The sequence below is a fragment of the Strongylocentrotus purpuratus genome, unplaced genomic scaffold (assembly GCF_000002235.5).
Source record: "Strongylocentrotus purpuratus isolate Spur 01 unplaced genomic scaffold, Spur_5.0 spur5_scaffold_21, whole genome shotgun sequence".
In the NCBI taxonomy this organism is placed as follows: Eukaryota; Metazoa; Echinodermata; class Echinoidea; order Camarodonta; family Strongylocentrotidae; genus Strongylocentrotus; species Strongylocentrotus purpuratus.
In genome coordinates, this window is record NW_022145607.1 from 22929049 (window position 1) to 22956137 (window position 27089).

Genomic DNA, 27089 nt, shown 5'->3' on the forward strand with positions numbered 1-27089 from the left:
TGAGAGAAAAAAAAATATCACAGAATCCAACAAAACTTACACTGAATGTTCAAGATTATAAATACATGACATGTGCCAAACGATTTTGGTAGAAAATGTATAGGGGCTGAGTAACGAGCATAGAAAGATAAGGAAATCAAGGTAGGTAGGTCCGACACCGTTTAACACAGGTCACTCACTATGTGCAAATGAGAGTAGTGATTTTCATAGAAGATGATTTCCAGCAGGTTTTTGTGAGGTTAGTTTTATTTTGCTGGTTCAAACAATCTACTGCAGAATGGAATAAACAATCTATAATGAATTCTAGCCATGTTCTCTCGACAAACGATGCCCATACCAGATCTCAAGATTAGCTTTAACTGCAGAATACCAAGCCATCACAAAATTTACCCTAACCCGAATCATGCTAACCCCTGATTGCCCTAAGGCCGGGGGAAATGGGAATGGAAGAAAATGGTTTGTCGTCCCTCCTTTTCTTTAATCTTATTCCTAGCAAATTAAAATATGAAATCGTTCTCTGATTTCCCAACAAAAGGTGCAGAAGTCTCGTAACAGGCAGTTGAAAGAACTGTTCGATGTCGGTTTTGGCATGCACCATGCCGGCATGCTGCGGCAGGACAGGAACCTCGTAGAACGCTACTTCGCCGCTGGACTGATCAAGGTTCTATGCTGTACCTCCACCCTCGCATGGGGGGTCAACCTCCCTGCACATGCCGTCATCATCAAGGTATGGTCAGAGCATTAGCGGCGTAGCCTTTGTTGTGTCCAGCCAATAGGGGGCGTCGGTCTGACTTGGTAGATGAAATGCAAATCGAGTGTAGGGATCTCACTAACCTTCGAGAGTTAGGGAGAGGGTCGTATCCTTCTCTTTTCACTTTGCTATTCCCTCTCTTCCTCACTTTCTTTCTATTCTTTTCATCCCCCTCCCATTTTATCGATTCGATTAAGGGCGTATGTTCCCACTAGCCTTGCCATTGACTGGCATCGTTTACGTTTTAGAAAGTCGTTGCACGAGAGTGTATGAATAAAGTTGCAGACCAATCCATGTGACCGGCAAGCAATCCTCAAAATTTGTTATGTTTCAACATTCTAAAAATGCACGTTTTATTGCCAACAAGCGACAACAAAATATTAAATTAACTATATTTGCCAAAAAGATTTTGTTATACCTCAGAGAAAATTATTTTCAGAAAGAATGTTCTTTGGAAGGATGTTTTAACAACCCACAACTCTTTTATGGACATCCCTGATGAAAATGATTTTCGAGGGACATTGTAGTCTTTAAAAAATTCCAGAGTATTGATTTTTTTTAAATTCATATCCCAATCCCCATGCAGGGCACACAGTTCTACGACCCCGACAAATCCAAGTTTGAAGATATCGGCATCTTGGATGTGCTGCAGATCTTCGGCCGTGCAGGGCGCCCTCAGTACGATACGTTCGGAGAAGGGTACATCATCACAGCTATAAACAAACTTGTCCACTATCTCAAACTAATGATGGACCAAACCCCGATCGAGAGTCAGTTCATCAAGAGACTCGATGACAATCTGAATGCAGAGGTATATAGGCATAGCTTTTTTTTCTGTCAAAACAACCACCTTATTTTTTGATCAACAGTCAGGTTCTTTACCTTTTTCGGGGACGATAGAAATCCAACTTTACAAAATCCGGCTCATAACCGTTAGGAGCCAGAGCATATAACACTGAGTTCCTATAGGAAATCGTTTTATTCAGGTGGTCATAATTATCTCAGCCAATACTTAACATATCCTTCATATAGCTCGATTCAATTTGGAAACAACGTTGTTCAGGTGGACGTTGTATAGGGACAATGGAAACTCCCCTTATACGGGACAGTTAAAATGTGATAACCGCATCAGCGAGCATTATATAAAACCTTTCAATTATCCTGACAAATGCAGGTTCTATACAAATCCAACGGGACGACTTTATCCTGGATTCATCTGTAATAAAATCACAAAAATACCCTTGTATATTATTCCTAAATAGAAGTTAATTTACATACTGCCTTTTTTGTTTTTGCTGATAAGTAAGTCTCATCAAATTTTCCCGCTGAGTCTATCAACATATAATCAATCTAGATGAAAAAGTAAGCTCACTTTTCTTAGTATTGAACTGCCAGACTGTTGAATAGTTGTACTCTCTACTTATAAGGTAGGAATAAACATGATTCCGACGGCGAATCAACACACGTTAACACTAGTTATGCAGGGTACGATCAGGAACGTATATTATAGGTCAAAGCTCACTCAAATTGTTTTCTGATGCTGCCATCTATATTTACAAACAATATAGCATTGAGACATTGTAATACCATGAATACAATATTGTCACACAGACGTTGTCAATAAAGAACTTTCCCTATGGAATGAGCCATCTTTCCACATCTAGAGTAGATGGTAAACGAGTGTTTTTCTAAATTGTGTTCTTTAGGATGAATGGACCATAAATCCACATCTAGAGTAGATGGTAAACGAGTGTTTTTCTAAATTGTGTTCTTTAGGATGAATGGACCATAAAGTCTTACAATACCTGAAAATAGGGACTTTTAGATTTGCGTGGACTGATACGTGTAACGTCCATTCAAAGTAGTGCATTAAAAAGACGTCGACCGTAGCAATCCCCATTGTCTTCGTGCGAATCTAAAAGCCCCTATTTCCAGTCGGCCATTTGTCCGACACTGGAAGTATTAATAGTCACAAATAATGAAATAAAATTAAAAAAATTATACAAAGTCATGTGGTAATCATTCCTAATAATTCATCAATTATCGCAAAGAACTTGAGTGTTATCATATTATAAGTGTTTTATTGCAATGATAACCAATAGCAATTTTTTGTTTTATCGTTCGTCCGTCACTTGAACAGGCACGTAGCCAGAGTTTGATGTCTGGGGGGCACATACATGTAATCGATAGAGGTAAAAAAAAAAGGGTCTAAAAAAGTTCAACCGATCTTGGAAGAAAAAAATTGGGGGCACGTGTCCCCACCACCACCCCCCCCCCCCCCACGTGGCTACGTACCTGCACTTGAAGTAGTCGGAGTCATAAACAATGGAATAAAATTAAGACTTTTTTTGGTGGGGATGGGTGGATACAACCGGCCCCTTATTAAAGCCCTACCTGGCTTTAAAAAAAATAAATAAAAAAAAGTAGCCCCCTACCTTTAACCTTAACTATGGAAATAATGCTAAAAACCGGATAGACCTAGCTAATGTTTTTCACTGCTAATGAGAAATGTTGGTAATTATTGTGCCACCACCCTTTTCTTCAATATCCTGTAGATTGTTCTTGGAACTGTGAGTAACGTGGAGGAAGCCATTCGCTGGCTGAGCTACACCTACATGCACGTGAGAAAGCTGTGCCAAGAAGACAAAATATTAATTGGTGGTATCTTGGTACGTGATCATGATGTATTGGTATAACTAGTAGTGATAGTAGAAGTAGAAGTAGTAGTAGTAGCAGTAGTAGTGGTAGTAGTAGTACAATTAGTAGACATGCGCGGATCCGGGGGGCCATGCGGGCCTTCCCCCCCCCCCCCCTGGCCAAAAAGGGGAAAAAGACGGGCCCCCCCTTCCCTGGCAAAAAAAAGGGTTAAACAAAAAATTGTGATCAATTCTTTTTTTGCCTATGCCACTATGCCCCCTTCTCCCCCCCCCCCCTCCCCCACTGAGCGAAATATCGACCGGCGCGATTTTCAAATTAGTGCTCACTACCTTCTTCGATCATATTCTAGCTTTCCTTTCTCTCTCTCTCTCTCTAACTCTATCTCGCTATTTCTGCCGTTACTTCTCCTCCTTCCCTTTCTCCCCCATCTCCATTTATATGAACAATAATTAGTAAGGTAATTTTGTGACATATTCAGTAGCCTGAAAGTCACTTTGATTTCTTCTTTCCTTGAATACTATCATTCTTCCTCCAGAGGGTCAGCACCTTAGTCCTGAACTATTTTTCTTTAAAAAAAAAATGTTCTCTACCCAATTTTATCCCTTCTAACAGGGTGACCCTAATCTGAAGAAATATCGTGAACATATCGTGAAGGCGTCAGCCCGTGCTCTGCAGAGTGCGAAGATGGTTGAGTACGACAACGACACCGGAGCGCTGGACTACACCGAGATCGGCCGAATCGCAAGCCATTTCTACATCAAGCAAGCCACTATTCTGCAATTCAACGCCGCCATAAAAGCGTGTCAAAGCAGGGAAGAGATATTAACGTTGGTATCGAAAGCGGCTGAGTTCAAACAAGTTAAGGTGTGTTATATGGAGTGGGACCAAGGGAAGGGTATTGCGGCAGTTGCACCTCCCCCCCCCCCCCCTCCCCCCCCCCAAAAAAAAGCAGTGACACATTGGTTTTAGTTTGCCAGAATAAAATGGGTTCAGTCGTTATGTGTAACAGTGTCTGCAGTGTGATACTACAATATGCTATATACTTTAGCTGAAGGCTTTGGGAATTGTGGTTAGTGTCAAATTAGAGCAGGCGCGTACACAGGGGGGGGGGGGGGGGGGGGGTTGGGGGGTTAAACCCCCCCCCCCCCTTTGGTAATTGTTTGTGTGTAAACCCCCCCCCCCTAAATTTCTCTAAACCCCCCCCCCCCCTTTTTGGATTTTTTTTTATTTTTTTTTATTATTTTTTTATTTAAAAAAATTTAAAAAAAAAAAAAAAAAATCCCATGGTTGACCTAAAAAAGCTGACCTTACCCCCCCCCCCCCAACGGAGCAAAATGTCAAATTTTCAAATTTCGAGACAAAAAAAAAAGTATCCTCTTACCCCCCCCCCCCCCCCCCCCCCCCCCCCCCCCCCGCTTATACAGCGGACGGCCCGATTTATAAATGTTAAACCCCCCCCCCCCTTGAAAAAATCCTGCGTACGCGCCTGAATTAGAGTATGTGCTTGCAGACTACATTGTTCTGTCGGCTTATGTGACGCATTACATACTATTCGTGTTTCATTTGTTTTTTAGACATTCGATGTATATACGTATTTAAAGCCAAACTCTCAAACATATCAAACATCAAAGTAGCTGTGCGAAGATTTTTAAAACTAGCTTTATTTTCATTATTGCAAAGGTGAAACTTTGATTGTACAATTTTATTAAAATACAATGCTTGGAAACATCATTATCAATTACAAAACGCTTAAATACAGCCCCGGCATAGCACATGAATTAAGAGCTCTTCGAACGCTGCTGAGATGAGTGACGTCACAGGTTGGGCATGATTTGCTCAAGCAGACGATATCCAAAAAAGAATGAACATAATTGCAATGCTTGGAAACATTCAAAGTAATAATTATTATCAATTACAAAACGCTGAAATATTAAGACATTAATCTACGTATGCTACACTCGACCCAGGTGAGATAAGCGGGCATACCTAGTAGGAATTAATTCCTGGGAATGATAGAGCGCCATAATGAGAACCACGCTAAAGTCGGGTTCTTATTGTTGAGCGCCAGGAGTGTCAAATCTGACAAACAGCAATATTCAAGAACCCACTATTATTTCATATCTTAGAAACTATCAAACAATTTTTTTCTCAATTAGGTTCGGAAGGAAGAAGAAGCAGAACTTGAAGAACATCGGAAATATCACTGTGAGGTTGACGTGCCCAAGGTCAAAGAGTCATCTGGCAAGGTCAATGTCCTTTTGCAGACTTACATCACGGGCGGCACCTTGACCTGCTTCTCTCTGGTGTCTGATACCAACTATGTCGCACAGGTACGACCGTTTGATAAAGTGACTGAATATTAAATTAGGAATTGAATCCATTGATATTAGAGGAAATAAATATGAGTTAAAAGTGTGATTGATCATGTAAAATCATTAAGACTCAAACCTCTCCCATGAATGTTTACAAAGGGGTACCGCTGAAGTTTACACGGGGGTTTACAAAACAAAATAAGAGTAGTGATATAAAATCTCTGTATGTAACATCCATTTCACAAAATTACTTTTTAACATAGCCTCAATACCCCCCCCCCCCCCCCCCCCTCTCTCTCTCTCTCTCTCTCTCTCTTTCTATCCCCCACTCTCTCTACTCTCCTTTTTCACCGTCTGTTTCCCCCTCTCTCTTTTTTTTCTCCAAATATCGCATTCTTTCCTCAGAACTCCGCCCGGATCATGCGAGCTTTGTTTGAAATAGCCCTCCAAGAAGGACGCCCTCAACTAGCGTCCAACGTTCTCTCCCTGACCAAGTCCGTTGATCAGCGAATGTGGTCTTCGAAGAATCCTCTACGACAGCTCCAATCTCGCGACTGCAATAGACTTCTCAATGTTGCAGGGGATAACTTTGATGACAGTCGACTGCAGACCATGACTCCAGAAGAAATAGGTGGGCTTTATAAATGGCAATAGATATTGTTTAAACATAATGATAATTAAGATGAGAAGAAAGAACAGGAATGTGGCGATTTTTGTGTCAGGCAAATGGAAATCTTTTTTGTTGTAATGGATATGGAGAGGCTATGGAGACTCCTTCATGAAAAATGCAAAACCTATATTTCGATACTTGTTCTGGTTATTTTATTAAATATGATTTTTTTTCTTCCGGGGGGGGGGGGGTAGTCTGGATCGATTCCAAACGATTTCAGCTGAATCAATCCATCTTTAATACTCCTGTTTCTTTGTGTAGCAGCAGATGCTTTTATGTGATCTCTTTTGCCTTCTTTTTTTATTTCACAAATGCGACTTGAGCATTTGATTTCAAGTGACTTTGGCGCCTTACAAATCTGGTATATTGTAAATATCATTATTTTCTCTTTTATTTAATGTAGGCGACATCGTTCACGAGTTCGAAAGAGAAGTCACCAAAACGGACCGCATCGCCATCGGGAAACGAATCAAGCAGGCAGCGGAGCAATTCCCTCGTCTCCTCCTAGACGCTACGGTCCATCCGCTTTCGAAAACCCTCCTAAGGATCCGTCTGAAGATCACGCCCGATTTCACATGGAACGACCGGTTAAACGGCTATAGAACGACTAACTGGTGGATATGGGTTGAGAATTCATCCGCGGATGTCATGTACCATCACGAGTTTTTCAGCATCTCGAAGCAACAGGTTGAGTTATAGTTCTGGCTTAGGTATATCGAGGGCGGACTGGGGGGGCACATTGGCAGGGGGTTGGGTTATGGGACTTAACTTTACCTACACAGCCGTTTTCTTGCTTGAATTGAAACACACTGGTCAGTAAGATATGAAAACCTTTCTATCTCTCTCTCTCTCTCTATTGTACTCTTTCTCTTTCTCTAAATCTCTCTCCATTTTTTCTTCTTCTTCTTTCGTTTTCTATCCACTGTTGCCTATGGGTATGTTAAAGATATTTGCCTTTAGTCAAAATAGCCACGTATTCAGCTCATTGGCCTACAAACCGAATCATTTCAGGCTTCTTTTTTTTTTGTTCCCTTAAAACTGATAACTACATGTTTTTGTAGATTATATTAATAATAATTTGACGACTTTTACTCGTTTCCAATATTAAACAGGGCAAAATGTATATGAAACGCAATAAGAGTTTTATTTTTCTATTTTTACTTATAAACAAACTTAATATCATATATTCCCCATTAACAAATTTCAAAACCTTGTGGTATAGGTCCAGACCCGCGAAGAACAAGAATTGATCATCACCATACCCGTAGACGCATCGGGAAAGCTCCCCGCCGAATGCAACGTGAAGGCTGTATCGGATTCTTGGTTGGGAGCGGAGACCAATTGCCCTCTACCAATCACAGACGTTGTTCTACCAGGCCAATCACATGCCAAGTACAATGGTAATCGCCACTGCCAGTCTAATTTGTGTTTTCTGTTGTGATTTTTTTTTTCTCCGAAAATTGTGGGGTAACTCATCATCAAGGCTCCTGTTTTTTAACAAAAAAGTATCCCTAGACAGGTAACTGTGATTAACTGCCAGTTTGCTATACAGTGCTATCAGAAAAAGTGTACCCAACTTTGGTACCTTCTAATTAAAAATTCATAACCAATATGAATTAAAAATCTATTTCATAATGAAGAGGAATTTATTTTTCTGCCCAATGATCCCCTATTCATAATATTGTTTTCACGTGTCACTGGGCACTAGGGTCTTTAAAAGTTTTTCTCTCTCGCTCTCTTTTCGACTATGTACCGTTATGTTTGGCAATTTTTTGTTATTTTCTGTATTTCTCTTTCTCTTTAAAATGCTCTCCTAATTTCTGTTGATCGTTATCTCTCTCATACTCCACCTCCGTCTCTACCTCTCTCTCTCTCTCTCTTTCTCTCTCTCTCTCTTCCTCCCCCCCCTCTCTCTCTCTCTCTCTCTCTCTCTCTCTCTCTCTTTTCTCTGTTTCTCTCTCTCTCTCTCTCTCTATTGTCTCTGTTTCTATCTCTCTCCCTCTCTCTCTCTCTCTCTCTCTCTCTCTCTCTCTATATATATATATATATATATATATATATTGTCTCTGTTTCTATCTATCTCTCTCTCTCTCTCTCTACCTCTCTCTATTTTCTCATACAGCGTTTCGTTGTTTGAAACCAGGAGAGATACCCCAGACTTTGCCCAAGACTGCTCTCCAGAATCTTCAGTATCAGCAGATGTTTTCATTTGATGAATTCAACCGTTTCCAGGTACAAAAATCGTATAAAAAATAATGTTAATATCAGCAAATCCGTTTTAAAATGAGGTATCCAAACACTATGAACATGATAAAGCTTTTAGGATTGTGATATTCATTCCAAAATTGTTTAAAACCTTCACACACAAACATTTATTCAGACCAATTTATAGTAAACGGGAAACATCATGGAAGACAATCCAACGGGTACAAATAAGAATTATTCGAAAAAGAATCCCAGAGATCTTGCCATCTGATCTTTAAAACATCGAATGCTCCAACTTAGCCATAGACGTGGGTTAACACAATAAATTCTTCTAGCCCAAAACAGCGATCCATCAAAGGTAAGGTACATGTATTTCATCGCTTGCAAGACAAAACATATATTTGTAAAGCGCTTAGAGATATTTTTATTAAGCGCTATATAAAAATTAAATATTATTATTATTATTATTAAATATACAATAAGTAGGTTTTCATCTTTTATTCACACCCTTCGTGACATCTTGCCTAGAAATTAAGATTTCTAAACCCGTGTCTGAATGAGTCAATATCTAACGAACGCAAAAACGCGCCAAAGTTATTGATCCAATATTCTATCTCACCCAATTCCATAGAAAATTTCCTCCCAGGTCGATTTTAGATAACTTATTTTTTATTAACGTTCCCAGAATTTCAACATCTTATGGAAGTTTATGTAGATATCCATGGTCAGCGAAGTGTAGTCACAATAAATTAGTTCGAAGTTATTATATGGCTTTGGCAAATTTCTTTTATACAAACTGAAAAGACCATCGAGCCGATTGCTAGAGATGAATGTTCATGAAGGTTGTATAATCATTATTCATTTGTACTCCGATGGTACACATTACACACTCTACACATGTGGAAGTATTATTTCAAGAGGGCACATAAAGGTATCCATGAAGCATCTCCATCACTTTGGCCGTGATTATTCTAAAATGCACAAAGTTAAACGGCTCTATGTTTGAAATGTCTGTGGATATTTGGAGGTCATTTTGTGGTAACTCCAAACTGGTCCTTATGATCACACCGTCATACCAGCAGGGCGTTTCACACAACTTGTCATCAGTGACAAATGACAGTTGTTGTTACAAGCTACTGAAAAAATCCTTGCTTCTGATTGGTTATCAACAGATTTGTCACTGATTTTTGTCATTTGTCATTGAAAAAAGGCTTTGTTAAATGAGCCCCAGTTCTACGTCTACCTTAGATAGCCTATCACCATTTATAAGAAAAGAAATCCATCCTCTTCAGTTATGGAGATGTATAGTTGGTCTAGCGGTAATGTCCGTGGTAAGGTCAACTCAGCGGACCCCGGTTCGAGACGGGAGTCTCGCCTTTCGAATGGTGACTTTAAAGGTCGGTCCCCAGATGTGAATAATTGTCTCTGATTAATACACGGCTGTAACAAAAAAAACACAACCACACACACAAACACAAACACACGCGCATACATACACGCACTTTAAAGGAAACGTTTTAAAACGTGTCAACGTATCACAATGCTGTTGTTTATACTCTGGCAATTTCTTCCAAAGCTCTGCTGATATAACCTGGAAAGAGCATGACCCATAGAACCTCGTATTTATTTGAGGGATAGTAAGGAGAGACTTGGTATAACGCTCGTGTCACTGATCAATACATTTCTCTCCTTTTTCTAATCGTCCTGGATGACATACAGAAGGTCGTCTTCAACAAGCTATACACGGAGACAGATAGCAATGTACTGATCGGTGCACCAGGAGGGATGGGTAAGAGTGTAGCCACCGAGCTAGCCATCTTGGGAGCCTTCAGAGCAAGACCAGACACCAAGGTATAACGATGAAAGCACAAATATAACCCTTCGAACATTGTATTCTATAACATAGGCCTGAATATTGATGGTACTTACGGTTATCATTAATGGATTTGTATAGAGTTGATGACCGTTTCAATATTAAATATTATATTATTAGGGGCTGTTGAATGATTCTTCAATGAGGGCTGCTCGATTTTTAGAAGTAGGGGGGCTTTAAAGAGCAAAGTGTACAATACAACTAACGAACATGATGGAGAGAAATTGTGTGCATTGTTGTTGTGAAATAGGGTATCTGCTTCAGACGTTTATCCTTAGTTTAAAAGTTGAAACAATGAATGGGGTCTTTTCTTTAACGATTCAACTCATCTACACAATCATAATATTATCCAGATCTAAGGAAATCAAAATCAAAATACATCTGCTTATTGTTTCATCGCTTGACAGTTGCATTTCTTTCAGTTTCATCGATACTTGTCAAAGTGGACAGACTCTTCGTAGACCTACATAGAAATGCGTGCAGGATACTAGAATACTGTGAGCATAATTTGCAGTATGCGCATTAATAGGATATACAATCATGTAGACCTACCCCTTTTTCTCATTTCTATTTCTGTAGGTTGTCTACATAGCACCTCTAAGATCTCTACTCCGTCGACGCTTTAGAGACTGGAGAGCCCGATTTGGCGATATTCTTGGGAAGAAGTAAGTTCCAGATTGGTTTCTTGAAAATGTTTTCTGCGGAGTTCTAAACATTGTTTCATGCATTATTTCAATGTTGAATCCTATACTAATTCCATGAAAACCATTTATTGCATACTTAATTTTAGCAAAGAAATTTCTTGAGGGAAAGTAATGAAGCTTAGAATGGAACAACGAATAGATAGATAAAATAGAGAGAACAGGACAGAGACAGACAGAGATAGACAAATAGGCAGAAAGAGAAGAATATAGTACAAGGGCGGATCGGTTACTTGTTTGAATTTTGACGATATATTTCATCGATATATAAGAAAAGACTAAATAATTCTTCCGATATCTTAACCATTTCAAGGGTCTTCATGTTGAATGGTGACGTCAGTTCTGACGTCAACACAGTAAAGAGAGCTGACATCATCCTGGCGACATCAGAAAAGTGGGATGCTGTTTGTCGTCGAGGGCAAAATACCGAGGATGTTTCGCTTCTCGTCCTGGACCAACTTCAATTTCTAGGTATTAATATTAATAATCTTCTGTTATCATTCAGGGGGAGGGGGAGGTTGTCCACGGAGGTGCTACCCTCCCATTTCTTTTTGGTCAGAATTTGTTGCGACTGGACCGATTGGACACCTACCCCACCCCTTTAATTTTTGTAATTGTTTATTCATTTATTATTTTTGTTATTAGAAGTCGGAGTTCTGGGGCATTGGACCACCTTTCACAGCATTGTGGAACCAACTTTGTTATGTCATAAACGAGCATCTAAAATCTAACCGTGTAGATGGACAATTATGTTTGAAAGGGGTTACTACTGTAGTTAGCGTCGTTTTTCCTCTTCCCTGTTTTAACCATTATCTTATAATCTACTATTTGCAGTATTCTTCATCTTGAATCTCAAGATGATTGTGTTTATGTTGATAATTATGACAATAATGATAACATTATTATGATATTGGTTATACAGTCAAACGATCGATGACGATGATGATGACGAGGATAATAATAACACTTTATATCCTTAGTTCTTCCACTAAAAATGTAATTGGACACATGCTCCTATGTTATTCATTATCAAGTATGTCGTTGTCAATTTGTGTTGCTTATGTAAATATGTTTTTATTTTGAATGTATACGAGACAAATCTTAATATATTGACAATAATGAATTAATTATGTATACATAAATTAATTTTTTATAAATTTCATATTTGATCCAGCCTCTGACTGTGGACCAGCGCTGGAGGCCATCGTAACTCGCATGAAGATCACATCACGTTCGACATCCAAAGTCCGTATCGTGGCTCTATCGACTCCGATGTCAAACTCCATTGAAGTAGCAGAATGGCTTGATGTGAAGGAAGTAGGTATTCATCACATTCTTGGTACAGGCGGATCTAGAGGGGCAAAACGGCCAAGGCCCTTGATTGAGAAAAAGATGAAAAAGGGCCTTTTCAAGATGAAAACCAATTTCAGGGATATCTCTGGTTTCGCTTGTTTTTTTGTTTGGTTGGGATTGGTTTGTTTTTGTTTTTCATTATTTGTTTGTTTTTCTGTTGTTTTTGCTTTTGGTTGTTTTGATTGTTTTGCTCCTATCCCTACAATCCCTTCCTGGGGAAAAATCAAGTTAGGGTAAAAACACTAAGGCCACACCTTCACACCGGCCAACCTTAGCAAATCCTGGGACTACATCCGTTTAAAAAACATGCATTCCAGGAGCACCGCCAATAGGGAAATGTGAGTTGAACTAGCGGCAGGTTCACTTGGTCAGCTCTCTGTCTTGGCCTACAAACTGACTAAGCTTGGCGACCCCGGTTCAAAAATGAGTCAAGTTCTTTGGATAGTGACGTTAAAGGTAGGTCCTCAGACATAAATAATCATATCTGATTGATACACGTCTGTAAAAACCCAACACACACATAGCATCGCCAACTGTATATTTCTACGTGGCAACTCTTATTAGAAAGTCTTGTACTAGAAAGGTTATTATAACTTTTCCGTAAAAACTGATCGTAAATTGATGGCTCTCCATTGAAAGGTGATAAACCCTGAATACAGTTGAAATGTAAGACCTTTTCCTGGCCTCCAAATGACTGACCACACTAAAAATGATAAAAGGATAATCTCTTGAACCTAACAATCTTTCATTATCAGGGTTACTCGTATAACTTCAAAGCAGATGAGCGCCCTGTTCCTCTTGAGATAACCGTTCTGGGATTCTCGGGCAAGTACTATCACAATCGGGCTGCTGCCATGAACAAGCCAATCTACCAAGGTAAGATGACTCATTGATTTAAAGGCACTACTGCCACCTGCTGCTCACAATGTCCCGATGTTAACATAACCATGTCCCACAATGCATCACTATCTGCATAACGCGCGCATGATGATACTTTGGGAACAGGAACCGGAAATCACTCTACGTACGCCTGGTTCGATAGATTGCAGAAATACATTGCAATAGTAGCGATGTCGGTAAAATACCCTGCCTTCAATAATAAAAACAATAATACATGTTAAGCCTTGATAAGTGTAGCTCTACCAATGATAATACTATTCTCCATTATATTTTGTAATCATATTATTACCATGGCTTCAGCCGAGCTACCATGATAAGGCGCTAAAGCATTCTAGGAATGTCTTTCTACCGGGTAAACATTTACTACACCTGGATGGAGGGGGGCAAATGTAGACTAATGTCTTGGTAAAGGATATTAGTGATGTCATGGGACTTGAACCGAGAATCCTGTGATTCACAGTCCAGCGACGTATCCCCTAGATGACATTAAGATGTATATAATTGATTTCAGAATATTTGTCCTATGCACATTATTTTTCGTGTGTGAATATTTACATCTTAAATTCAGCTCATAAAGTAGACCCATTACTGGTGAAACATTTGTTCTCCCCACCCCATCTTCTGAGGATCCTGTTAAATACAAATACTTCTTGAAAACAAAAGGGCATCGGGTCTTCTTTATTTTCCTTTATTTTTTTATTTTTTTATTGAACAGAAATTCAGGCCAATGCCCGGGAGAAGCCAGTCATCATCTTCGTAGCTTCAAAGAAGCAGACGTCAGCAACAGCCTTCGAGCTTATTGCTCACCTACGAACAGAGAAGGATCCCAAAATCTGGCTCCACGAAATGACAAGTGAAGAGGTAGGATCGAAACATTTCGTTATCAAAGAAAAGTGAAAAATATTTCAATATTTGTGTGTTGTTGTACTATTCATGAAAACATTCATGCCAATTCATAATGTATATAGTTAAATCATTTAGTACAATAAATGTTATAGTTTTTGTATTACTTGAATCCTTTTATTGCGCTCTCTCTCTTTCTCTCTCTCTCTTTTTTCTCTCTCTCTCTCTCTCTCTCTCTCTCTCTCTCTCTCTCTCTCTCTCTCTCTCTCTCTCTCTCTCACTCCTTCCCCATCTCTTTCATCCATTCTCTTTCTATTCTTGGTTGCTCTTTCTTCCCTCATGTCTATCTGTCTTTCTTCCTCGTAGTAATTTAACCAGCTCTCTCTCTCTCTCTCCACACATTTCTCAAAATTTTCCCTTCATATTAACACTCAGATTGAAGAAGTGTGCAAAGACATCACAGATGACAACCTAAAGCTCTCCCTAACATTCGGGGTTGGTGTTCATCATGCTGGCCTCAGTGTTGAAGACAGGAGGACAGTGGAACAACTCTACCGTGAAAGACACATACAGGTATGATGATAATAATAATAATAATAGCTCGTTCTTATATAGCGCTTTTTTTTCTTCTTTTTTTTTTCTTTTTTTTTTTGATGATGATGATGATGATGATGATGATGATGATGATGATGATGTCAGTGATGGTGATGATGATGTCAGTGATGGTGATGATCATGAAACTGATAATGATGATGGTGGTGGTGATGATGATGATGATGGTGATGATGATGATGATGATGGTGATGATGATGATGATGATGATGGTGGTGGTGATGATGATAATGATGATGATGATGATGATGGTGATGATGATGATGATGATGATGGTGATGATGGTGATGATGATGATAATGATGATGATGATGGTGCTGATCAGGATGATGAGGATGATGTTGATCAGGAGGATGATGATGACCAGGAGGATGGTGATGATCAGGATGATGATGAATACGGCGCCCTATTTATGTTAAAAATCATTCAATGACATCATTATTAACCAACTAGTGTCACAAAACATAGATTTATGTTTAAAAAAAACACCAGTTGCACATTTCAAGAGAGTGTTAAAGGAAATATAGATTGACTATTGCAATAAAAATTATATGAATTTTTATATCATACCTAGTTAAATGGTTTTATATTGCCATCATACCTCCTTCCAAATGAGTCTTTTGATGTTTATCCATAGTGTTCCTTATTCACCCACGCATTTCCATCCGCACCTCTTCTTACCCCCCCCCCCCCCCCCCCCTTCCCCTTAATTTCGACTCATCTCGCCCTCGTCAGGTACTGGTAGCTACCAAGAATCTCGCATGGGCGACCGATCTGGGCGCTCGTCTAGTCGTTGTCAAGGGAACGGAACAATACGATGCCAAGAGTGAGAGATACGTAGACATGCCAGTGACAGGTAATTCAAGAATACCTTCTCATCTTAAGGGTGCTTATAATGGATCAATAAAAGCAATGTTATGCTTTATGTATGTTGACATGTCATAACTTTTTCGTTACAGGGCGTTGCAAATCATTTGGAATGGGATGTTGTACTTTTAAATGCTACCATTAATTTAGCAAATCAATTTGTTTTAGTCATTTTATTTTACATTTGCCGACAAAATATATTCTAATTGGGGTGATGTCGCCCCCCCCCCCCAAAAAAAAAAAAAACAGAAACAGCGAAGACGCTGCTCCCAAATGTGTTACCAATCATCATGTGATCTGGTTATTAATTGGCTATTGGGTCTCATTGTATGACTACATTGATTTGATAAATACAAGGATAAAGTCAGTGTTATCATGAATGTGTATTCTGTGGCTTAAACTTCTTAAAAATAACAAGTCATTGGTCATACTTTTAAATAACGATAACTACTAATGACAAGTATGTACATATTTGTAAGTATTAGAGCATCCGTCCTATCCGAGGAACAAAATGATACAGCGCCATGAAAACCAGAGTGTTACTTTTTCAAATAACACCCCCCCCCCCTCCTAAAAATATGTTTTTTGTTTTGTTTTGGGGGTTCATTTTTAGGTTTATTCATTTTTTTCTGGGGGTTGGGGTTATATTTGTTAGTTTGTTTTTTTCTTGTCAAACGATTAATCTTTTCTCCTTCTTTCCTTCTTTCTCTTTCTCACCTTCTCTTTCTCACCTTCTCTTTCTCACCTTCTCTTTCCAACATTCTGTCATTCAGATATCCTTCAGATGATTGGTCGGGTAGGTCGTCACGGTGGTGACTCTAAAGGCTCAGTAGTTGTACCGTTTTACGAAGTCAAGGGGCACTATTTTATAACAAATTTAAAAATTCTTAATCTTTTCTCCATCTAAACTTCTTTCTCTTTCTCGTCTTCTTTCAATCAGATATCCTACAGATGGTGGGTCGGGCAGGTCATCACAGTCGGGACCATAAAGGCTCAGCGGTCGTAATGGTCCACGATGTCAAGGCGCACTACTATGAGGGTTTACTGAAAGAATCTATGAACATCGAATCCAGGTAAGGAAATCATTCTGCAGTCTTTGCAAATATTCTGATTAACATCTTAACATCTGGACCCTGTTTCATAAAACTTGATATCAATAACAAGTTACAAGCTACTGTTATAAGCTACTGAAATCAAGGCATCTAATTGGCTGAGAGCAAATTTGTCATAGAAATTTAGCATTTGTTATAGATAAAAAGTTTTATGAAATGGGCCCATGTAATCATGTTTCTATCGAAACACCTGCCCAGCTTTACCCCCTCCATATTCAAAAGTCTGTTTTACATCTATTCAGTTTTTGACAACTTTTTCGAAATTGTATTGAGTATGCGCTGGTTGAATTAGTCTTCATTGTAGGGCATTAACATGTGTTTTTTTTTTAATAACATTACATAATTATGATCATTCTTATTACTATAGTCATCAGACCACTACGAGTGTATAAAATATCATACGCATTTTTTATACTTCCGTATCTATGTTCATGTTTTAACAGGCATTCAGTGGAGTCCCTAGCAGACCATGTTAACGCGGAGATAGCTGCGGGTGAGCTTACTACCGTGATGGAGGTGGAGAGATACATCATGAAAACTTTCTTCTATCGGAGAGTCTCTTCCAACCCAAGGTACTGCAGAAAGACTGTTCAGAGCCAGAAGGGCGTTAACTCATATACTTTAAAGCAGAGTTAACGTCTTACTGGCTCTAAGAAGACGTCCTCAGGTTAATATAACACATGCTCGAGCGTTTAATCATAATTAAGAATAACTCCCTTTTCCATATTTGCCAAGTAAAAAACGAAAGAAAGAAAAAATAGATGATATTAAAGAAAGAAGAGAAAACTAAGTAAATAGAATAAAGCAGTAAAAGGCTTACGGTCACCCTCTTTCATCAAACCCTCTTTCATCATGTTTGTAAATAGTTTCTACGGTGCGAAAGATGCCCGTCCTACTACCATCAGATCCTTCCGGCTGACCACGGCTCAAGAAGTCTTGATGAAACTCATGGATGCTGAGTGCATCACTACAAAGGTATGGGTTGCCATGGTTACAACATCTTCTATTCCCTTTACTGAGAGCCAGGAGGGTATTGACTCATATAATTTTACTCAGAATTAACGTCCCTTCTGGCTCTGGGACGATTTTCCAAGTAAACACAGAGGTGGTTAGATTAAGACATAACTATAGAAAATACCTTAATTAACATATTGAAACGTTGTAAGTAAATTCATTCTTGTTATTAAAAGTTAGATTTACTATAATTTCTTCTTCTTCTTCTTTTTTCACTTTCTTTCTTTCTTCTCGATTCGGTTTGGCTCTTGCAAAGTAAATGAAATAACTAGTTATCCACACATTTCATGATTTATAGATAAACTGTCACTGAATTTGAATCATTTATCGCTATTATGATGTCTCTAATAATATAGGCCCTAATCAAATATGTGTTAAATGATAGGCCCTGCCAAAAAAAAATTGCAGTCTAATATCTTATTAAAGAAATATGTGTGACAAAGTATTGTCATAGTTCGTATAAACAATACGTATTATGGATACTCTGATTCTTTTTAATATTCGAGTATGAAATATACCATCAAAGTATGTTTGGAGCCAGAATGGCTTTAACTCTGTGTAAAAATGGTTTCAGTTAATGCCTTTCTTGTTCCAACCAGACATGGATTTATCTTTTTGAAGAAAGTATTGTAACGATTCCTTACATATAGAATGAGAACGAGATTGAACCCATAACTTGTTGGCTAATTATGAACAAATCTTAGACTTATAAACACCATTTTCTCTGTGCTTGCTGTAGCCATCGGCTTCGACCACAACATGCAAGTCCCAATCTCTGGGCAAGATAGCAGCAGAGAACTACGTACTACCAGCCACAGTCCTGAAATTCAGCCAATCGACAAGACCGACATCCTTGGCTTACTGTCTCAAAATCTTGTCAGTAAGTAATAATTACATACGTGTAGCAGTGGAAGTTAGGTAACGATTGGGACCGAGAAAAACAATTAGTATGTAATTACATTTACATTATCGTGTATAAAATTGTCTACAGTACCCGTGCATTTCTTCTTTTTTTTCTTTCAGTCTTTCTGTTATTCTGCTTCTCCTTATCGTTCATTATGTTTAAAACTATTTTTCAAAAGAACCATAGAAGGCAGTAAGGGTTTGAGGGTTTCTTCAACTTACAATATGTTTTAAAGTAGAACACGCTTCTTTGTAGTGTTACTGAAAGTGCATTTCTTTTTTGGCCTGCTTCTCAGTCTTTTTTAACGTTCATACTCTCTTAAAACCTTGTCGGGGATGCATCTCCTTGGCCACACACACGCACACAACACCCCCTCCTACTCTTTTCTTCCGTCTCTCTTAATCTACATGCATCTCCTTCGACACACATACACTCACTTTTTACCCTCTTTTCCCCTCTCTCGTTTCTCCTACTCTTTCCTCTCGTCCCTCTCAATCTAAATGCATCTTCTTCGACACACACACACCCACACAACACCCCTCCTCCCCTCTCTCGTTTCTCCTACTCTTTCCTCCCGTTCCTCTCAATCGACATGCTTCTTGTTAGCCACACACACGCAAAACACCCCTCATCCCCTCTCTCGTTTATCCTACTCTTTTCTTCCGTCTCTCTCAATCTACATGCATCTCCTTCGACACACAACCCACATTTTACCCCTGTTTCCCCTCTCTTGTTTCTCCTACTCTTCCTCCCGACCCTCTAAATCTACATTCATCTCCTTCGCCACACACACACACACCCACACAACACCCCCTCCTCCCCTCTCTCGATTCTCCTACTCTTTCCTCCCGACCCTCTAAATCTACTTCCATCTCCGACAAACACACACACACACACACACCCACTCAACATCCCTCCTCCCCTCTCTTTCGATTCTCCTGCTCTTTCCTCCCGACCCTCTAAATTTACATTCATCTCCTTCGCCACACACACCCACAAACACCCCCTCCTCCCCTCTCTCGATTCTCCTCCTCTTTCCTCCCGACCATCTAAATCTACATTCCTCTCCTTCGCCACGCACACCCACAAACACCCCTCCTCCCCTCTCTCGATTCTCCTCCTCTTTCCTCCCGACCCTCTAAATCTACATTCATCTCCTTCGCCACGCACACCCACAAACACCCCTCCTTCCCTCTCTCGATTCTCCTCTTTCCTCCCGACCCTCTAAATCTACATTCATCTCCTTCGACACCCACACCCACACAACACCCCTCCTCCCCTCTCTCGTTTCTCCTACTCTTTCCTCCCGACCCTCTCAATCTACATGCATCTCCTTCGCCACGCACACCCACAAACATCCCTCCTCCCCTCTCTTGATTCTCCTACTCTTTCCTCCCGACCCTCTAAATCTTTTTTTTTTTTTAACAATTTTGTTTTATTTCTCCAGATGTGTAATACAAACCATGACATACAATTGAATAAAATAAACGTGTTCAATATTGATGCTTTTACATAAACATAATTAAACACAAACTTATTTGCAGTATAATATAACTTAGCAACAAAGTAAACGTATAAGTACTTAAACATAATATGTCAATTGTAAATGTTATTTACTTATATATTACAAAAAAAACAAATCTGGAGGTAATTTTACTGAAACAATCCTGCCCCCTCCCTGCCCCCTCCATCACACAGACATACTCACCCTCTATCACACAAACATACTTACCCACTCACACACATACTCACCCACCCACCCACCCCCCCCCCCCCCACACACACACACAGTACTCACTCAGTGGATGTCTGCCAACATTCTCAACTCAAGAAAAATATACTAAATAAGTTATCCAGGCCACTAAATAAGTTATCCAGGCCGCAAAATCGAGTTACGCTTTTAACAGGCTCACGGTGGAGAAGAAAGCAAATCTTAATTAATCTTAAGCTGCTCCCACTTTAAGAAATGTGATCCTAGCTTTCCAATTTTAATTGCTATTTTGTTTTCCTCATCCCTATACTTAAAAATGCTTTTTTTCATCTTTTCTAAAGTTAGTACTCGCCCCCCTGATCTTGACATAAATGTAACATACTTCACCATGAAAATGATAGTATTACACATTTTTATTCTATATGAACTACCTACCAACCCAACAAATATATCTCGCCATTCTAAATCTTTAATTTCATCTAACTCAAAAAGTTGTATTAAAGCCTGCCATAACCTTTGAACGCTTGAACAAGATAAAAATAAATGTTTGTATGTTTCTATTTCCTGCTTTAATACAAAACGAACATAAATTATCACCAACAAAACCAAATCTATGAAGATGCTCATTAGTGTATATGGCTCCATGCAATAATTTAAATTGAAATTCACGTTGTTTTCTAATGAGTATAGTAATTCTTGGTCTAACAAATATTTCTTTTAATTCTTTATCTATAAAATCATAATCATTGTGCCCATCCCTTACCTGCAAATCATACGTTCGTTGCAGTGCTTTGATAAAATAATCATAGATTGTTCTTGAACCCACATCCACAAACTGTATTTTTTTACTAGAAATATGGAAATAAGTATTAAAGCTTATCAAATCAACCTCGAGGAATTCTATTAACCCTGAATCATCCTTCCATAACCTGGGTATCGCATCATAAATATCAATAATCATAAGCAAATTATTACCTTTCATACCGAGGTTCATAAAATATTTAACATGCTTAACATGACCTTTCTCAACCAAATGATTCAGTTGAACAATCCCTCTTTCAAACAAGTATCTATCAAATATACTTTTTCCATTTATACATATATTCTGATTATTAAAAATAATTGGATTAATATAACCCTCCAAATATCTTAAATTACTTGTCTCTTGCCATGCTTGCAACATTTCCATATAGTATGGTGGAATATCTAAAACGAGTTTAATCTTGTTTAAATCATAATCACATAAAAAAATAAATCTACCACCCACAAACTGTAAGCAATGATCAAAAAACATCTACATTCATCTCCTTCGCCACGCACACCCACAAACACCCCTCCTCCCCTCTCTTGATTCTTCTACTCTTTCCTCCCGACCCTCTAAATCTACATCCATCTCCTTCGCCACACACACCCACAAACATCCCTCCTCCCCTTCTCGATTCTCCTCCTCGTTCCTCCCGACCCTCTAAATCTATTTCCATCTCCTTCGACAAACATACACACCCACACAAAACCCCTCTTCCCCTCTCTCCTTTCTTCTACTCTTTCCTCCCGACCCTCTAAATCTACATTCATCTCCTTCGCCACGCACACCCACAAACACCCCTCCTCCCCTCTCTTGATTCTTCTACTCTTTCCTCCCGACCCTCTAAATCTACATCCATCTCCTTCGCCACACACACCCACAAACATCCCTCCTCCCCTTCTCGATTCTCCTCCTCTTTCCTCCCGACCCTCTTAATCTATTTCCATCTCCTTCGACAAACATACACACCCACACAAAACCCCTCTTCCCCTCTCTCCTTTCTTCTACTCTTTCCTCCCGACCCTCTAAATTTACATCCATCTCCTTCGACACCCACACCCACACAACACCCCTCCTCCCCTCTCTCGTTTCTCCTACTCTTTCCTCCCGACCCTCTCAATCTACATGCATCTCCTTCGCCACGCACACCCACAAACATCCCTCCTCCCCTTTCTTGATTCTCCTACTCTTTCCTCCCGACCCTCTAAATCTTTTTTTTTTTTTAACAATTTTGTTTTATTTCTCCAGATGTGTAATACAAACCATGACATACAATTGAATAAAATAAACGTGTTCAATATTGATGTTTTTACATAAACATAATTAAACACAAACTTATTTGCAGTATAATATAACTTAGCAACAAAGTAAACGTATAAGTACTTAAACATAATATGTCAATTGTAAATGTTATTTACTTATATATTACAAAAAAAACAAATCTGGAGGTAATTTTACTGAAACAATCCTGCCCCCTCCCTGCCCCCTCCATCACACAGACATACTCACCCTCTATCACACAAACATACTTACCCACTCACACACATACTCACCCACCCACCCACCCCCCCCCCCCCCCCACACACACACACAGTACTCACTCAGTGGATGTCTGCCAACATTCTCAACTCAAGAAAAATATACTAAATAAGTTATCCAGGCCACTAAATAAGTTATCCAGGCCGCAAAATCGAGTTACGCTTTTAACAGGCTCACGGTGGAGAAGAAAGCAAATCTTAATTAATCTTAAGCTGCTCCCACTTTAAGAAATGTGATCCTAGCTTTCCAATTTTAATTGCTATTTTGTTTTCCTCATCCCTATACTTAAAAATGCTTTTTTTCATCTTTTCTAAAGTTAGTACTCGCCCCCCTGATCTTGACATAAATGTAACATACTTCACCATGAAAATGATAGTATTACACATTTTTATTCTATATGAACTACCTACCAACCCAACAAATATATCTCGCCATTCTAAATCTTTAATTTCATCTAACTCAAAAAGTTGTATTAAAGCCTGCCATAACCTTTGAACGCTTGAACAAGATAAAAATAAATGTTTGTATGTTTCTATTTCCTGCTTTAATACAAAACGAACATAAATTATCACCAACAAAACCAAATCTATGAAGATGCTCATTAGTGTATATGGCTCCATGCAATAATTTAAATTGAAATTCACGTTGTTTTCTAATGAGTATAGTAATTCTTGGTCTAACAAATATTTCTTTTAATTCTTTATCTATAAAATCATAATCATTGTGCCCATCCCTTACCTGCAAATCATACGTTCGTTGCAGTGCTTTGATAAAATAATCATAGATTGTTCTTGAACCCACATCCACAAACTGTATTTTTTTACTAGAAATATGGAAATAAGTATTAAAGCTTATCAAATCAACCTCGAGGAATTCTATTAACCCTGAATCATCCTTCCATAACCTGGGTATCGCATCATAAATATCAATAATCATAAGCAAATTATTACCTTTCATACCGAGGTTCATAAAATATTTAACATGCTTAACATGACCTTTCTCAACCAAATGATTCAGTTGAACAATCCCTCTTTCAAACAAGTATCTATCAAATATACTTTTTCCATTTATACATATATTCTGATTATTAAAAATAATTGGATTAATATAACCCTCCAAATATCTTAAATTACTTGTCTCTTGCCATGCTTGCAACATTTCCATATAGTATGGTGGAATATCTAAAACGAGTTTAATCTTGTTTAAATCATAATCACATAAAAAAATAAATCTACCACCCACAAACTGTAAGCAATGATCAAAAAACATCTACATTCATCTCCTTCGCCACGCACACCCACAAACACCCCTCCTCCCCTCTCTTGATTCTTCTACTCTTTCCTCCCGACCCTCTAAATCTACATCCATCTCCTTCGCCACACACACCCACAAACATCCCTCCTCCCCTTCTCGATTCTCCTCCTCTTTCCTCCCGACCCTCTAAATCTATTTCCATCTCCTTCGACAAACATACACACCCACACAAAACCCCTCTTCCCCTCTCTCCTTTCTTCTACTCTTTCCTCCCGACCCTCTAAATCTACATTCATCTCCTTCGCCACGCACACCCACAAACACCCCTCCTCCCCTCTCTTGATTCTTCTACTCTTTCCTCCCGACCCTCTAAATCTACATCCATCTCCTTCGCCACACACACCCACAAACATCCCTCCTCCCCTTCTCGATTCTCCTCCTCTTTCCTCCCGACCCTCTTAATCTATTTCCATCTCCTTCGACAAACATACACACCCACACAAAACCCCTCTTCCCCTCTCTCCTTTCTTCTACTCTTTCCTCCCGACCCTCTAAATTTACATCCATCTCCTTCGACACCCACACCCACACAACACCCCTCCTCCCCTCTCTCGTTTCTCCTACTCTTTCCTCCCGACCCTCTCAATCTACATGCATCTCCTTCGCCACGCACACCCACAAACATCCCTCCTCCCCTTTCTTGATTCTCCTACTCTTTCCTCCCGACCCTCTAAATCTTTTTTTTTTTTTAACAATTTTGTTTTATTTCTCCAGATGTGTAATACAAACCATGACATACAATTGAATAAAATAAACGTGTTCAATATTGATGTTTTTACATAAACATAATTAAACACAAACTTATTTGCAGTATAATATAACTTAGCAACAAAGTAAACGTATAAGTACTTAAACATAATATGTCAATTGTAAATGTTATTTACTTATATATTACAAAAAAAAACAAATCTGGAGGTAATTTTACTGAAACAATCCTGCCCCCTCCCTGCCCCCTCCATCACACAGACATACTCACCCTCTATCACACAAACATACTTACCCACTCACACACATACTCACCCACCCACCCACCCCCCCCCCCACACACACACACAGTACTCACTCAGTGGATGTCTGCCAACATTCTCAACTCAAGAAAAATATACTAAATAAGTTATCCAGGCCACTAAATAAGTTATCCAGGCCGCAAAATCGAGTTACGCTTTTAACAGGCTCACGGTGGAGAAGAAAGCAAATCTTAATTAATCTTAAGCTGCTCCCACTTTAAGAAATGTGATCCTAGCTTTCCAATTTTAATTGCTATTTTGTTTTCCTCATCCCTATACTTAAAAATGCTTTTTTTCATCTTTTCTAAAGTTAGTACTCGCCCCCCTGATCTTGACATAAATGTAACATACTTCACCATGAAAATGATAGTATTACACATTTTTATTCTATATGAACTACCTACCAACCCAACAAATATATCTCGCCATTCTAAATCTTTAATTTCATCTAACTCAAAAAGTTGTATTAAAGCCTGCCATAACCTTTGAACGCTTGAACAAGATAAAAATAAATGTTTGTATGTTTCTATTTCCTGCTTTAATACAAAACGAACATAAATTATCACCAACAAAACCAAATCTATGAAGATGCTCATTAGTGTATATGGCTCCATGCAATAATTTAAATTGAAATTCACGTTGTTTTCTAATGAGTATAGTAATTCTTGGTCTAACAAATATTTCTTTTAATTCTTTATCTATAAAATCATAATCATTGTGCCCATCCCTTACCTGCAAATCATACGTTCGTTGCAGTGCTTTGATAAAATAATCATAGATTGTTCTTGAACCCACATCCACAAACTGTATTTTTTTACTAGAAATATGGAAATAAGTATTAAAGCTTATCAAATCAACCTCGAGGAATTCTATTAACCCTGAATCATCCTTCCATAACCTGGGTATCGCATCATAAATATCAATAATCATAAGCAAATTATTACCTTTCATACCGAGGTTCATAAAATATTTAACATGCTTAACATGACCTTTCTCAACCAAATGATTCAGTTGAACAATCCCTCTTTCAAACAAGTATCTATCAAATATACTTTTTCCATTTATACATATATTCTGATTATTAAAAATAATTGGATTAATATAACCCTCCAAATATCTTAAATTACTTGTCTCTTGCCATGCTTGCAACATTTCCATATAGTATGGTGGAATATCTAAAACGAGTTTAATCTTGTTTAAATCATAATCACATAAAAAAATAAATCTACCACCCACAAACTGTAAGCAATGATCAAAAAACATCTACATTCATCTCCTTCGCCACGCACACCCACAAACACCCCTCCTCCCCTCTCTTGATTCTTCTACTCTTTCCTCCCGACCCTCTAAATCTACATCCATCTCCTTCGCCACACACACCCACAAACATCCCTCCTCCCCTTCTCGATTCTCCTCCTCTTTCCTCCCGACCCTCTAAATCTATTTCCATCTCCTTCGACAAACATACACACCCACACAAAACCCCTCTTCCCCTCTCTCCTTTCTTCTACTCTTTCCTCCCGACCCTCTAAATTTACATCCATCTCCTTCGACACCCACACCCACACAACACCCCTCCTCCCCTCTCTCGTTTCTCCTACTCTTTCCTCCCATCCCTCTCAATCTACATGCATCTCATTCGACACAAACACCCACACAACACCCATTCCTCTCGGTCTCTCTGTATTTCATTGTTTCTCTGCATGTACTTTCCCCATTATCCCATCCTCAAATACCTATGGTTCTTTCTGTCCAGCTCTATCTCTTTTCTTCTTCTTCTTCTTCTTTTTCTTTTGTTCTCTTCCTCTTCTTCTTCGTCTTTTTCTCCTATTTTAATGCTGATAAGAGTGTTCTGTGCTGTTCAAACAATAAATAGAAGCCCGAAGATTATCAAGTTATTTTTGTATATCTGAGAGTACTTATCCGTAGAAGCCCTCT

General features: G+C 38.8%; 1 protein-coding gene across 1 annotated transcript in view; it reads left to right on the forward strand.

Annotated features, from left to right (window-relative positions):
* LOC590527 (activating signal cointegrator 1 complex subunit 3-like) overlaps positions 1 to 27089 on the forward strand; it is a 38709-nt gene that overhangs the window by 6670 nt on the left and 4950 nt on the right. The window contains exons 9-29 of the mRNA XM_030994250.1: positions 536 to 727; positions 1338 to 1562; positions 3307 to 3420; positions 4022 to 4273; positions 5566 to 5739; positions 6127 to 6352; positions 6795 to 7078; positions 7614 to 7791; positions 8514 to 8623; positions 10316 to 10447; positions 11049 to 11134; positions 11484 to 11641; positions 12345 to 12487; positions 13279 to 13399; positions 14139 to 14284; positions 14702 to 14839; positions 15614 to 15734; positions 16686 to 16818; positions 17301 to 17429; positions 17724 to 17832; positions 18611 to 18751. Coding sequence (XP_030850110.1) covers positions 536 to 727; positions 1338 to 1562; positions 3307 to 3420; positions 4022 to 4273; positions 5566 to 5739; positions 6127 to 6352; positions 6795 to 7078; positions 7614 to 7791; positions 8514 to 8623; positions 10316 to 10447; positions 11049 to 11134; positions 11484 to 11641; positions 12345 to 12487; positions 13279 to 13399; positions 14139 to 14284; positions 14702 to 14839; positions 15614 to 15734; positions 16686 to 16818; positions 17301 to 17429; positions 17724 to 17832; positions 18611 to 18751 — 3312 coding nt within the window. The remainder of the gene's footprint in view (positions 1 to 535; positions 728 to 1337; positions 1563 to 3306; positions 3421 to 4021; positions 4274 to 5565; positions 5740 to 6126; positions 6353 to 6794; positions 7079 to 7613; positions 7792 to 8513; positions 8624 to 10315; positions 10448 to 11048; positions 11135 to 11483; positions 11642 to 12344; positions 12488 to 13278; positions 13400 to 14138; positions 14285 to 14701; positions 14840 to 15613; positions 15735 to 16685; positions 16819 to 17300; positions 17430 to 17723; positions 17833 to 18610; positions 18752 to 27089) is intronic.